This window comes from Triticum urartu, chromosome 7A (genome assembly GCF_056163025.1).
Source record: "Triticum urartu cultivar PI428250 chromosome 7A, HENAU_Tu73, whole genome shotgun sequence".
Lineage (NCBI taxonomy): Eukaryota > Viridiplantae > Streptophyta > Magnoliopsida > Poales > Poaceae > Triticum > Triticum urartu.
The window spans coordinates 200,429,506-200,444,031 of record NC_141879.1 but is presented as its reverse complement, the minus strand read 5'-3'; the positions used below and the strand labels follow the sequence as shown (position 1 = coordinate 200,444,031).

Genomic DNA, 14,526 nt, shown 5'->3' with positions numbered 1-14,526 from the left:
GCCTATATTTACAATAAAGTGAGTGGGAGCACTACAACATTTCTGATAAATATATGTGAATGACATATTGTTGATCGGAAATAATGTAAAATTTTCTGGAAAGCATAAAGGAGTGTTTGAAAGGATTTTTTTCAAAGAAAGACCTTGGTGAAGCTCCTTACATATTAAGCATCAAGATCAATAGAGATAGATCAAGACGCTTGATAAATTTTTTTCAAATGAGTACATACCTTGACAAGTTTTTGAAGTAGTTCAAAATGGAATAGTCAAAGAAGGACTTCTTGCATGTGTTGCAAGGTGTGAAGTTGAGTAAAGCCTCAAAACCCGACCACGGCAGAAAATAGAAAGAGAATGAAAAGTCATTCCCTATGCCTCAGTCATAGGTTCTATAAAGTATGCTATGTTGTGTACCAGACCTATTGTATACCTCACCATGAGTTTGAATTCAATGAACAAAATCTAAAATTGATAAACATTTTATGGAAATAATGTATAAAAAATTAGAATTTGATGAACATTTTTTTATGTCAATGAACAAAATTTTTATTTTGATGAACAATTTTCAAATTCAATGAACACTTTTTGAATTGTTAAACATTATTTTCCATGGTCGAACATTTTTTGATTCTGATGAACATTTTTGAATTGTTGAACATTATTTTACATGGTTGAACTTTTTTTTGAATTCGATAACAAAAAAATCTTCACAAAATTTCAAGAAAAAGGCAAAAAAGTGAAAAAGAAAATAAGAAGAAAAGAAGGAAAAGGAAATAAAAGAAAAATGAAAAAAAATAAAAATAAAAAATAAAAAAATGAAAAGAAAAGGCGAGTTGAGAAAACATAAAAACCTCGTTTTGGGAACATAATGCAAAAAATGGGCCGGTCGATACGCTGAGTGGGGAGTTCGGTGGGGTGTGCGCTACGTCGATACAGCGCGGCGGAAGTTCCTATTTAGCGCTGTAGGCACCAGTTTCTACTGTTTTTGCTAACCGGCGCCTGTAGGAGCTACTCGCGGGCCGGCCCATATTTTATTTTTCTTGTATTTTTTAAATATAAAACTGCAAAAATTTTGCAAGAGCTAGGATTCGAACCCAGCTTCGCGGGTTACGAGTGATCAACATCTAACCAACCCAACCACCTCACTAGGTTTGATAACATACATGTTTATCATCCATTTCTTAATTCCTCTTTTTAATTTTTAATGTTTTCTCTGTCTTTTCTTTTTCCAAATTCATAATTGTTTTCTTTAAATAGAGGAACTTCTTTTCAAAATCCATGAACTAATTTTTTTTGAAACTCATGAACTTTCTTGTAGAATTGATTAACCTTTAATGGATTAACTTATTTTTCAAATTTGATGATTTTTTTTCATTTTTTGAACTTTTTCTCAAAATTGGTAAACTGCTACTCCAGAAGCATAAACGAAGGCCTCTATTAAACTGGGCCGTTTTTGACAGCCCACCCGATCAGTCGCACATACAACCAGTGAGCCCAGCCCAGCCTGAGTCTCCTCTCACTTGCACAACCCCATTCTCCTTGTAGGGTTTCTCGAGCGGAGGGCATCGCACCGCCACCGGCCATCCCTCCTCTGCCCCCTGACACCGCGGCGTTCCTTGCCGTACCGAGCATCCGCTCGCCAGTCCCGACTCTCCTTTAGGCTATGTTGGGTTGCTAGGGGAGATTGCTCCAGGGAAGAGAAGCCCTGGTCAAAATATTCTTTACAAAATCAAAACCACGTGGAAGATTCGCATGACCATTTTGGGGGTCTGCTGCACGCCTCACCTACAGGTGGCCATGGAATAGTAGAGACCTACAGGAAGCCATGGAATAGCAGTGCAACACAGGTGAAGGGAGGGGATGACTTGCTTCTAGTTGCCGGAGAAGGGCGGAGCATTGGATAGAGGAGGGCGCCGGGAAGGAGGGGGTCGCTTGATCTTGTCTCCACTGCCTCTCGTTCGTGAGATGGAGCGACGAGGGTTTCCTCCCCGATCTCATCAGTAGTGGAAGCCTTGCCCAAGGGAAAGGTCGTGGAAAGGGCAGGGCTGCCCTGGTCTCGTGGGCCTCCAAATGTGTTGCTGGATCGCTCGGGAACAAAATGGTCTGTGGTTTCTCGGCCTGAGAAATAGGCAGGGATCCCCCGGTATCCTGTGAAACCAAATGAGGCCTTACCATGATGCCGAAAGCCATCACCCCGCACTGCGACCACAAAGCCAGTGCACAATCCACTCGCTCTGACCTCTATAGCGCCGTCGAACATCGTCCCCCGACCTCGTCGCCCCTACCTTGACTAAGTCATCGAAAGCAGCCGCTCCACCCCTACCCCATTGCCACTACATAGAAGCCCTATCCACTCCTCCTGATGCTACATAGGTGGAGAGGAGAATGTCGTGTAGGACGCATCCCTAGACGCTTCATTCAGGGGCAGCGGCGAGGAGCCCATCGTTTCTATTTCCACCTCCTTCATCTCGTGGACACCCGTGTCTTCTTTGTCTGTCCAAGGCTCCATACCAAGACCAGGTTGTGGTTGTATTTGTGACTTCTGATTCCCTTTTCAACGCCACCTCCCCCTCCTTTCCATCCTTGTATATGGGATGTTCATGTGCTGGTATTTCTTAGATCGTCGATCGAGAGAAAAGACTGGAAGAGATTGATTCCCGCATTAAGATCCAAAGACACCAAGGTTTGTTTCTATGTTGAGATCCCTTCTTTAGTTATGACTGAGTTCTCAGAAGATTTCCTTTTGTGATGTATGGTGTCAAGGTTTTTTCCATACAGATGAGGAAAACATAACAGTTAGCATTGATCAATTTGCTACCATCTCATTCATACGTACTATCTTTGACTATTCCAAGGAAGAGATGGAAACTTTGTTTTTGGGCACAACCAGGTTTCTTTCTCTTATGTGCATTTTCTATGGCATTGTAGAATATATAACCGTATGTATTTCTTGCTTCTAACCATAATGATTCTTTGGTAGGGAATACTGATACAACTGAGACTACCAGGAAATGATGCCAAAAAATATTGAACCCAGTTTGCCACACTGTATGATGCAAAATTAACAACCAGAACTTTGAATGGTGGACAACGACGTTGTTTACGTGCTACAAATCAAATGTAAAAAGGAGAAGAAGATAATATGTGTCATCATAATTATTTCTTGTGGGAGAACAAGGATGATACGTAGGCAATGATACTACCTATGATGAGTATCATGGGTATAAGCTATAGATACTAAACAAGCGTCCTATTGTGTTTTTTTGGTGCTTCTTGGTGTGCCCTCATTTAGCTGGGTCCATGGGAATGAAATGCTTATCGACGCAACAAGTTGTACTTGTTGGCTCTGAGATCTTTGTTGGAAGCAAAATTAAGTTAGTATTTGCTACATAGTAATGAGTTTCTTTTCTTTGACCGGAAAGTCTGTGTGAACTGTGAAGGTCAGATTGGTACTTACATAAACTGGTGGTATATATATTTTAGACAGATAAAGTATATATATCCATATAATTTTCTAACATCATCAAAATCATAGATAACATCGGTTATTTTTTGGCTATTACCTCATATGTACTCCCTTTATCAAGAAATATAAAAGTGTTCAGATCAGTACTGTATTGTAAAAGTTGGCTGCAGGGGGCTTGAACTTTCATAGTGGCGGTTAACATATAGACTATGCTGAAAAGTAGACTTATCGTTGTACTTTCCTTTCTTTCTAACCTCTCCTTTCTGCACATCTCCGGGTACATTTGGTAAACTGGTTTTATGTTAAAATTTCAAAAGTTTGCTTCACTTTGTCAGAAATTTTATGAGCAACTAGACAAGATGTAGCTTGAAAAGGTTAAGATTTTGTGGAGATATCATTGTATTGCAGCTTACTTACTATGTTGGGCCTACTACTTTACATGCACATAGGTTTGCTCTTCATTTAGATTGAATGCGACAAGGAAATTTGCACAGGACAAATTCTACTTCATATATGACTGATTTGGGTCACATTGATGAAGAGGGTTAATTAAGATATGGTGCACTACTATATCTTCCTCTAAGCATATGTAATGTGATATCCGCCCTTATCTATTACGATTGTGGGTTAATACAAAATATATCCAACATTATATCGACCAAAGCTAATATACATGATGTCCTGCTATCATTTTACTTTCTTTTATTTCTTACCTCTACTTTTTGCAAATCTCCAGATGCATTTGGAAAGTTGGTTTTATGCTAAAGTTTAAAAAGTTTGATTCACTTCGTCAGAAATTTTATGAGCATCAAGACAAGTTGCAACTTGAAATGTTGTAACTTTACAAAGAAAACATATGTAAACCATGTTGGAAAATAGTAAATGCAAATAATTTCTTAATCCGTCGAGGACTTGATTCATCCTCTTGCAACTTGGAATATTTGGCACACTGGTACCATTCCATGGATATTATAGCTTTGATTATAATGGTAACTATGATGCAACATATATTTCTTTCGAAAATGAAATGCAACATCTTTTCATATATGTTGAACCATCTTGCATTTTGCGGAGGAACCATCGCTCCCTATGTCGAGCTATCCACCACTGTCAAAGGACAAAGTGCAAGTAGAGCGCCAGTTTGGCCAAACCATGTCATACCAAGGTACACACTGATGCTCGCAGCTAGTTTGACCAAACCAGGTCATACCAAGGTACACACCGGTGCTCGCACCAGACAAAAATAATCATAAAAATGTTGCAATTTTCAATGGCTAATCTCCGTTTTTTGTGCGACTTGTTTCCATATAAGCCAAGGAAGATATGAAGGTCCAAGGGGCCTCTCATCCTATCTTGAGAGCCCATGCGCACCAGCTCTAAGCCTCTAACATGAGTGCATTGTCCCCGGTCATCGCCATAACTAGTGTGGCGCGTCCTCCTGAGCCAGTAGGTTGGTCACGCCGTGTCATTCGTTGTGAGGTTTGTGTATTCTTTCACCAGGTGGGCATAAACGACATTTTTTGTGGCACCAACCCTTGCCCGGTGACTCAACTTTGCTCGTGTTATCAATGTTGCCACCACTATGACTTTTTTGGCAACTAATCTCACCAGATGGCATCTTGGCACCTTGCCCTTTCGATTGTCTCTATCTCGGGATTGTTCATCAAGGTGATTGAAACGTCCCTGTCATGCCTACCACTCTTTCTCCATTTGTAGCAAAAATTCACTTGATCAAAGGTTTCCATCCATATGGCATAGCTCTGCTGAACGGCAAGGAACAGGCCTACGAGCTTCTCCATTTAGAGGGTCTTGAGGTCCATGATTGTCTCAAGCGAGGTGACCACATGCACTTACCATGGGAAATTATGGATAGGAACTACTTGAATTTTTCAATGGATATGTCATCCAAAGCACATCTAGGTCAATGACGAGACCAGACAAGAGCATTGCAATGTATTAAACAAACTCACCGTCCTTGGATGCCTTGATCTCGAAGTATTTGCTCTTGTGCCTTTCTCTCTATTTATTGGCATCTACTTGATATGTTTTGTTACAAACTCAAAGAGACAAAGATGAGCATTGGACCGAGCTTCACGGCAATGCCATCCCAAAGCCGCTCATCCTACTGGCCCTACATTGCTGCCATGATTGTCATATCTCGTGCCATCCCACGTAGCAACCATGAGAGCCTATGGAAATAAATAAACAACCGAACAAGTCATGTACATACACATGCAACATGTCACGTTATTTGCTAGCTGAGGAACCAAGTAAAACTATAGTTCATGCGGAAGAATTAACATTGGATAAGATCGAAGATGGTATGGTTAGTTGCGAGCCCATGGGAGCGACATGCCATTTCGACGAAGACCTTCTTTAAGATAGGCGGTGGCATGTAGGAGTTCTTCCTTGAGCCTCATATTCTCTGTGTATAGGCGTTGGCGCTCTGAGGTATCCTGAGTTTGTACCATCACCCCTCTGCATTTGAGGCAAGTCTTGTTTTGCATAGCCAACATGATGGCTTGATGTTCAGTTTTTAGCCTCTCATTTTCTATCCAACGATTTTGGGTCTCCCACCACTGCATCTTGCCCTGCATTTATTAATTTCAGGTATGCGTCATTTTAATTAGTGGTTACCAGAGTATGATGCCATGTTCACGAGGGAAATACAATAGTATATTGTAAGATCCAATGACGAACAATGCTACAATGTTATGTGGAGTTTGTACTATTTAACAGCAAAGTGTGCATATAACTACATATCATAGGTGACCCATATGTAACTAATTGTCTGAAAGAATGGTATGTACCTTACTAAAGGTGCATTTTTTTTGGAACCAAAACTTGACCTGCTGGGCACTCATGCCAATCCTCTTGCTAAGGTCCTTCTGAAGTTTCTCATCTGGATAAGGGCAGTCCCGGAACACACTACAGATCATGTTAATGAAAATGGATTAGTACACATCTTCACTAGGTAAGAAACATTGATTGAGTATGTATTGTACGCTTCAAGTTGTAGGATTTGTTCACTACGCAGACGGTGATAATTGGCACGCCTTGTGGCCATTCTCTGCTCACTATGGGTCTCTCCATCGTTGTTGATGTGGTCTGCAGCAACAACGTAGGCATCATCAGTGTTGCCCATGACAGTAGTGGCTTCAAGCAGACCATCCATCTCATCACTATGGTTGTCCTGGAATAGGTGGTTGTGTTTGCTTGTCATGAAGAGGTCAAACTCATTGTGCACACCACTATTGTACTGCAGCCACTCTCCGTCCATGGAAATCTGTTATCATCAAAAAGAATGTTATTCCCCTATGTAGAATGGAAGGTAGCAGTTAAAACCGCACATAAAAGGAACCGAAATGGATTTCTCCCGACCCAAAGTCCCCACCACCCTGGAGAATCTGAGTTCTCCACCAATCATGTCGTCCACCAGCATGCGCCGGCCTTGAATCAACCTCGTCGCCAAACTGGAGCCACCGACACGGGGCCTAGAGGAAGTAATTAAGAGGGAACAACGGACCCGGGCCACCAACAACTCAGCCAAGCGGGAGTGGACTACCTCCATTGCCGATGCAAAAACCAATCGGATGCGGCAACTGGGACAAACCGGGCCCCTACTGGCCCAGCCCGGCCTAGATGGGCTCGCAAAGTCCTCCTACCATGTTGCAGCATGCCGGTTGCCAACGCCGCCACCAAGAGACCACCGTCGCCCCACCTCCACCTCCAGGGAGCCTTGCTGCCATGTAGAGAGCCGCAGGCCCACCCGAACCCAAATGGGGCCCAAAGGGCCTAGATCTGGGCCTAGGGGGCGCCATCGGCCGATCTCCCGCACCATCGTACCATCCCGTAGCCAACGGCCACGCCACCGCCCCTAAGGCACCTGAGGACCGCGGGAACCAACCCGCCGATCCAGACCGCCGCTGGCCGAGCCACACTACCGCCAAAAGGAGCCCTGCCGAGTGTGTGGGGAAAGAGTTGCCGGTCGCAGCCAGCACCACGCAAGCAAGGCCACGGTGGACCACGTCGGCGGAGGCAGTAGGAGAGGAGTATGGGGAGGGGGCTAGGGGTCGTCCGTCACCCGTGGTGGGGTGAGCGAGCGAACATGGGCGGCTTTGAAATTTCAAAATTCGGATCCCTACTCTTGAGTCTCGACGCCTCTGTCTCACGCAAGCTCGATGTTCGCTTCGTATAAACATTACTAGATGAACGGATTCAAGAAATACCTTTGACTTTAGTAGTCGTCTTCCTTAGAACTTCCGTAGGTGAAAAAGTAAACGAATCTGTTTTGTTCCTAGTGAGATATCAAACTCATTCAGCAAAGTAGCTATGACCATCAGAATTTAAAGCCATGAGGAGGATGCAAAATTTATGCCATAGCCGATGATTAATTTAAGCAATAAATTGTATCCAAATATAAGGCTAAGATATGAACGTTGCAGCATGGCCAATATATAGGTCATAATTAATACTCCCTCCACCCAGAAATACTCATCAGAGAAATAGATGTACCTAGATGTATTTTAGTTCTAGATACATTCATTTTTATTCATATATGCGACAAGTAATTCTGGACGGAGGGAGCAGTCATTAAGCATATTTGTGGATTCAATGTTCGCATAGTAATAACAATATATTGTATTATCAAAACAATAGATATTGGGTGGTTTAGATTATCAATAGAAAAGAACTACTAAGATCCACAATTGTTTATTGATCTAGACAATATACATGGACATAAAGTGCTTTGCAACCAATACTACATACATAGTAGAAAAATCAAGAAAACTCCACAGTCTATCCATCAAGTGTCAAGGCAACACAATAGGAATGCCGTCCTCCTCCACGACTAGTAGGCGATGGTGAGCCTCCAGCGACTCCGGCACGGCAAACGGGTAGCACGTCTCATACTTGATGTTTACTGCCGCGGGACAGTAGTGATTGACGGACGGTGCCATGAGGTGATGCACGAGGCTCGCCGGTGAGCCCTCAAACGGCGTCGTGCACTCATAGCAGTAGCAAGGTGTGTGCGCGCATCTGGAACTATGCTCTGCCAGCAAGTGATGGTCGACGTAGCTCTCGCAGCCGAAACTCTTGTAGACGTAGGGAACCTTGCAGGCATCGACCAGGCCGTCCATGAAACAGGAGTGGCTGTAGGGGACGTTGCGCCCGCCGAATGGAGTGCGGGAGGGAGTGGCTATAGGGGACATTGCGCCCGCAGAATGGAGCGCAGGAGTAGCACACGAAGCAGTAGATGGTGTCCTTACTAGTACTCCCTAGATAAAAAACAGAGTTGGTGATGATGGTGTGCCTGCCATCCTGCAATAGGCCGTCCGATCTATATCTGACGGATAGGAAGGAAATTATGGCAATTTTGCAAAAAGATACCCATAGCCCTCTTCACATTTGCAAATAAGGCCTTGCCTCGTTCATCCTTTTCTCCCACAACCTCATTACTGAGCAATTAAAAAAGGAACTCCCTCGAACAATCTCGCATGGCGGCCGTTGCCGGCGCCGTCCATCCCCATGCCTTCGCCCAGTCCGACCACCAGTCACCACCACGCCCCACTCCTCCTCACCTTTTCTATCATCTTTCTCGAGATATCATTTTTCCGATGAAATTATCAAGATACCTTTTTCTGATGAAATTATCGAGATATCATTAGTTTTTACACATGGGATTACTCCTGCATGGGTCAATGACAACAGGTGTTTTGTAAAAAATGCATCTTGATGTTCCGAGCAATGCACGAGCATCTTGCTAGTTTGCATATAATTCCAAACACCACATAGACACGTTATTTGACCATTTTACAACTATGTTAGTACTGTAACTGCGTCGCGGGCGTTAGTGGTCAGCCGATGCAAGTTATAACCCCGGGTGTTTTAACCTTTTTTAGTAATTATATCTGGCAATTGTTCGCCACGAGCCCAATCCTGGCGAATCCCACATAACCGTCAGATTTCCATCCGACGGTGGCCTATTTTTAAGCCATGGTATTTGACAAAACCGCCAGCCTTACACATGTACTGTAACTATGTTGCGGCGTTTGCAACTGCCATGTCTCCCAATGAACATTTGCTGGGGATTGGAGTTAGCACCGATGGTGGTTCGTAATCGTTCCACGCTCGTGCATTGAAGTTTGTAACTATTTTACAATATACTACTCCTCCGGTGCTAGTAGTAGAGCAGAGTCCTACTCCACTATATGCAAAAAACTAGGGCATAGTAGTAGGTATTGTAGTTTATTGTACTAGTACTGTGATCACTCAAGCATGTTGTCTGGCATCGATATGACCCTACACTGTTGGGATGCATCTCGTAAGTCAAGCGGCGTGCTGCTGCTACATTGTCATCATCACATGTCCACTTCCCGCGACACATATTCACTTCTCCATCCTTGTCCGCACATAATCGTCCAATCTTCCATCCCTGCTAGGTGCCTCCCCCCTCTTCCGAAAACCAAGCACTAACAATGGCAGAACTGAGCAGCGTCCGCTGATACGTCTCCAACGTATCTATAATTTTTGATTGCTCCATGCTATATTATCTACTGTTTTGGACTATATTGGGCTTTATTTTCCACTTTTACATTATTTTTGGGACTAACCTATTAACCGGAGGCCCAGCCCAGAATTGTTGTTTTTTGCCTATTTCAGTGTTTCAAAGAAACGGAATATCAAACGGAGTCCAAACAGAAAAATCCTTTTTGGAACATGATTTTCTTCTCGGATAAGACCCAAGAGACTTGGACCCTACTCCAGGAAGTACCGGAGGCGGTCACGAGGGTAGGGGGTGCCCCCCCTATAGGGCGCGCCCCCTGCCTCGTGGGCCCCTCAGTGCTCCACCGATGTACTCCTTCCTCCTATATATACCCACGTACCCCAAACGATCAAAACAGGAGCCAAAAACCTAATTCCACCGCCGCAACTTTCTGTATCCACGAGATCCCATCTTGGGGCCTGTTCTGGACCTCCGCCGGAGAGGGCCGTCATCACGGAGGGCTTCTACATCATCATAGCCCCTCCGATGAAGTGTGAGTAGTTTACCTCAGACCTTCGGGTCCATAGTTATTAGCTAGATGGCTTCTTCTCTCTTTTTGGATCTCAATACAATGTTCTCCCCCTCTCTTGTGGAGATCTATTCGATGTAATCTTCTTCTTTTGTGGTGTGTTTGTTCAGACCGATGAATTGTGGGTTTATGATCAAGTCTATCCATGAACAATATTTGAATCTTCTCTGAATTCTTTTATGTATGATTGGTTATCTTTGCAAGTCTCTTCAAATTATCCATTTGGTTTGGCTAACTAGATTGGTAGTTCTTGCCATGGGTGAAGTGCTTAGCTTTGGGTTCGATCTTGCGGTGTTCTTTCCCAGTGACAGAAGGGGCAGCAACACACGTATTGTATCGTTGCCATCGAGGATAACAAGATGGGGTTTATTTCATATTGCATGAATTTATCTCTCTACATCATGTCATCTTGCTCAAAGCGTTACTCTATTTTCAACTTAATACTCTAGATGCATGCTGGATAGAGGTCGATGAGTGGAGTAATAGTAGTAGATGCAGAATCATTTCGATCTACTTGTCACGGACGTGATACCTATATACATGATCATGCCTAGATATTCTCATAACTATGCTCAATTCTGTCAATTTCTCAACAGTAATTTGTTCACCCACCGTAGAAAACTTATGCTCTTGAGAGAAGCCACTAGTGAAACCTATGGCCCCCAGGTCTATTCTCATCATATCAATCTCCATCACTTTAATCTTGCTTTGTTTTTACTTTGCCTTTTACTTTTCACTTTGCATCTTTATATCAAAAATACCAAAAATATTATCTATCGGATCTCACTTTCGTAAGTGACCGTGAAGGGATTGACAACCCCTAATCGCGTTGGTTGTGTTGAGTTCTTTGTGTTGTGTAGGTACGAGGGACTTGCGCGTGGCCTCCTACTGGATTGATACCTTGGTTCTGAAAAACCGAGGGAAATACTTACGCTACTCTGCTGCATCATCCTTTCCTCTTCGGGGAAAACCAACGCAAGCTCAAGAGGTAGCAAGAAGCTCTTTTCTGGCGCCGTTGCCGGGGAGTCTACGCAAAAAGTCAACATACCAACTACCCATCACAATCCCTATCTCTCGCATTACATTAGATGCCATTTTCCTCTCGTTTTCCTCTCCCCCACTTCACCCTTGCCATTTTATTCGCTCTCTCTTTCTCAATCTCCTTCTCCTCCTCCCTCTCTATTTGCCTCTTTTGCCCGTTTCATGTTTGCTCGTATGGTTGGAATAGTTGTTTATTTATTACTAAACAGAGAACCTAAGATCTATGGATCCTCATCCGCTTGCTAATCTTTTTAAGAGATCTAATTATGATGAAGTAGTTGCTAGTAAATTTTGTGCACTAGATTATCTTTATGAGGTTTTGCTTGAAATTCGTGAATCTGAAAAGTGTGATGAATTACTTTATGAAGCGATTCATGATAGATCTTGGAATAAAAAGCATGATTGCAATGATTTTACTATAAACACTCTTGATGTCAATTGTGCTAATAATATGCAAAACCCTAAGCTTGGGGATGCTAGTTTTGCTATGTCCTCTACTTGTTGCAATGATCATGATTGGGGTGATTCTTCTTATGATATTGAAAATTTATTTAAGCCCCATGATGAATATGAGATTGATAATAGTGTTTGCAATATTATTGAAAGTGGGTTTGGAAGAGTATCAACTTTAGATCCCACAAATTTGGAGAATGATCGATCTTATGACATTTTTGATAAAAGTGGGTCTGGAAAGGTCATGACTTTAGTTAATGTTAATCCCACTATTTTGAAAGAGTGTCAACTTTGCATGCATGTGGTTCATGTTGAAAATATTTTATGTGATAGCTATTTTGTTGAATTTTCTTATGATCCTACATATAATTATTACGAGAGAGGAAAATATGGTGGTAGAAATTTTCATGTTACTAAATTACCTCTCGTTATGTTGAGATTGCTATTGTTTCTTTCCGCTTCCTTGCATATGCTAGTTTTTTCTTGCTATGATAATTTGTTTGCTTTTAAGATGCCTATGCATAGGAAGTATGTTAGACTTAGATGTGTTTGTCACATGCTTTATGATGCTCCTTTTGTGCTTCAATTCTTGTCTTTCTTGTGAGCATCATTAAAATTACCAATGCCTAGCTATAAGGCTTTAAAGAAAAGCGCTTGTTGGGAAACAACCCAATATTTTTTCCTTGCTGTTATTCAATAAATAAATTATCTAGCCTCTGTTTTGGTTGTGTTTTTTGTGCTTAATTAATGTTTGTGCCAAGTAGAACCGTTGGGAAGACTTGGGGAAAGTCTTGTTGAACTTGCTGTAAAAAACGGAAACTTTAGCGCTCACGAGAACTGCTGTCATTTTTATTTGAAGAGTTCTATTTAGTTAATTCTTTTTCAGATTATTAATAGATAAATTCCTCACTTCCATCAATTTATTTTAGAATTTTTGGGGTTCCAGATCTTGCGCTAGCTACAGATTACTACAGACTGTTCTGTTTTTGACAGATTCTGTTTTTCGTGTGTTGTTTGCTTATTTTGATGAATCTATGGTTAGTAAAATAGTTTATAATCCATAGAGAAGTTGGAATACAGTAGGTTTAACACCAAAATAACTAAATAATGATTTCATTACAGTACCTTGAAGTGGTCTTTTGTTTTCTTTCTCTAACGGAGCTCACGAGATTTCTATTGAGTTTTGTGTTGTGAAGTTTTCAAGTTTTGGGTGAATTCTTTTGATGGATTATGGAACAAGGAGTGGCAAGAGCCTAAGATTGGGGATGCCCATGGAACCCCCAAGATAAACCAAGGACACCAAAAAGTCAAAGCTTGGGGATGCCCCAGAAGGCATCCCCTCTTTCGTCCACTTCCATCGGTAATTTACTTGGAGCTATATTTTTATTCACCAACATGATATGTGTTTTGCTTGGAGTGTCTTGTATTATTTGTGTCTTTGTTTGTTAGTATGCAACAATCATCCTTGCTGTACACACCTTTTGAGAGAGCCATACTTGAATTGAAATTTGATAGAATACTCTATGTGCTTCACTTAAATCTTTTGAGCTATGTAGTTTTGCTCTATGCACTTCACTTATATATTTTGAGCGTTATAATTTTGCTCTTTGTGCTTCACTTAGATCTTTTAGAGCACGGTGGTGGTTTGTTTTAAAGAAACTATTGATCTCTCATACTTCACTTAAATTATTTTGAGAGTCTTAATAGCATGGTAATTTGCTTAATATAAATATGCTTGGTGTTCAAGATATGTGAAATTTTCTTTTGAGTGCATTGAGTACTAAGAGAAAATTGAAGCATGATAATTGTTTTGAGATATGGAGGTGATAATATTAGAGTTATGCTAGTTTATTAGTTGTGAATTTAAAGAATACTTGTGTTAAAGTTTGTGATTCCCGTAGCATGCACGTATGGTGAACCGTTATGTGATGAAGTCGGAGCATAATTTATTTATTTATTGTCTTCCTTATGAGTGGCGGTCGGGGACGAGCGATGGTATTTTACTACCAATCTATCCCCCTAGGAGCATGCGCGTAATACTTTTCTTTTATAACTTCTAGATTTTTGCAATAAGTATATGAGTTCTTTATGACTAATGTTGAGTCCATGGATTATATGCACTTTTTTCCATCCTTCCACCATTGCTAGCCTCTCTAATACCACTCACCTTTCGCCGGTATCATACACCCACCATATACCTTCCTCAAAACAGCCACCATAACTACCTATCATGGCATTTCCATAGCCATTCCGAGATATATTGCCATGCAACTTTCCACTGTTCCGTTTATTATGACACGCTCCATCATTGTCATATTGCTAGCATGATCATGTAGTTGACATCGTATTTGTGGCAAAGCCACCATTCATAATTCTTTCATACATGTCACTCTTGATTCATTGCATATCCCGGTACACCGCCGGAGGCATTCATATAGAGTCATATTTGTTCTAAGTATCGAGTTGTAATTGTTGAGTTGTAAGAAAAATAAA

General features: G+C 41.8%; 1 protein-coding gene across 1 annotated transcript; it reads right to left on the bottom strand.

Annotated features, from left to right (window-relative positions):
- Window positions 1–5,520: 5,520 nt before the first annotated feature.
- On the bottom strand, window positions 5,521–7,797 carry LOC147958984 (homeobox-leucine zipper protein HDG1-like). The gene is made up of 4 exons (XM_087537222.1): window positions 7,693–7,797; window positions 6,469–6,749; window positions 6,274–6,391; window positions 5,521–6,054 (listed from the first exon to the last, which is right to left on the bottom strand). Exons 2-4 carry the CDS (start codon window positions 6,741–6,743, stop codon window positions 5,791–5,793), a joined length of 657 nt encoding a protein of 218 aa, XP_087393348.1. The 5' UTR covers window positions 6,744–6,749; window positions 7,693–7,797; the 3' UTR covers window positions 5,521–5,790.
- Between the last annotated feature and the right edge of the window lie 6,729 nt (window positions 7,798–14,526).

What these genes read in the sequence shown, in the direction of transcription:
- LOC147958984 (XM_087537222.1), bottom strand. Translation starts at nt 6,743, where the DNA reads ATGGACGGAGAGTGGCTGCAGTACAATAGTGGTGTGCACAATGAGTTT. An exon ending in CAAATCCTACAACTTGAAGC is followed by an intron (nt 6,392 to 6,468) that starts GTACAATACATA and finishes CATGATCTGTAG; the next exon opens with TGTGTTCCGGGACTGCCCTT. An exon ending in AAAAATGCACCTTTAGTAAG is followed by an intron (nt 6,055 to 6,273) that starts GTACATACCATT and finishes TAATAAATGCAG; the next exon opens with GGCAAGATGCAGTGGTGGGA.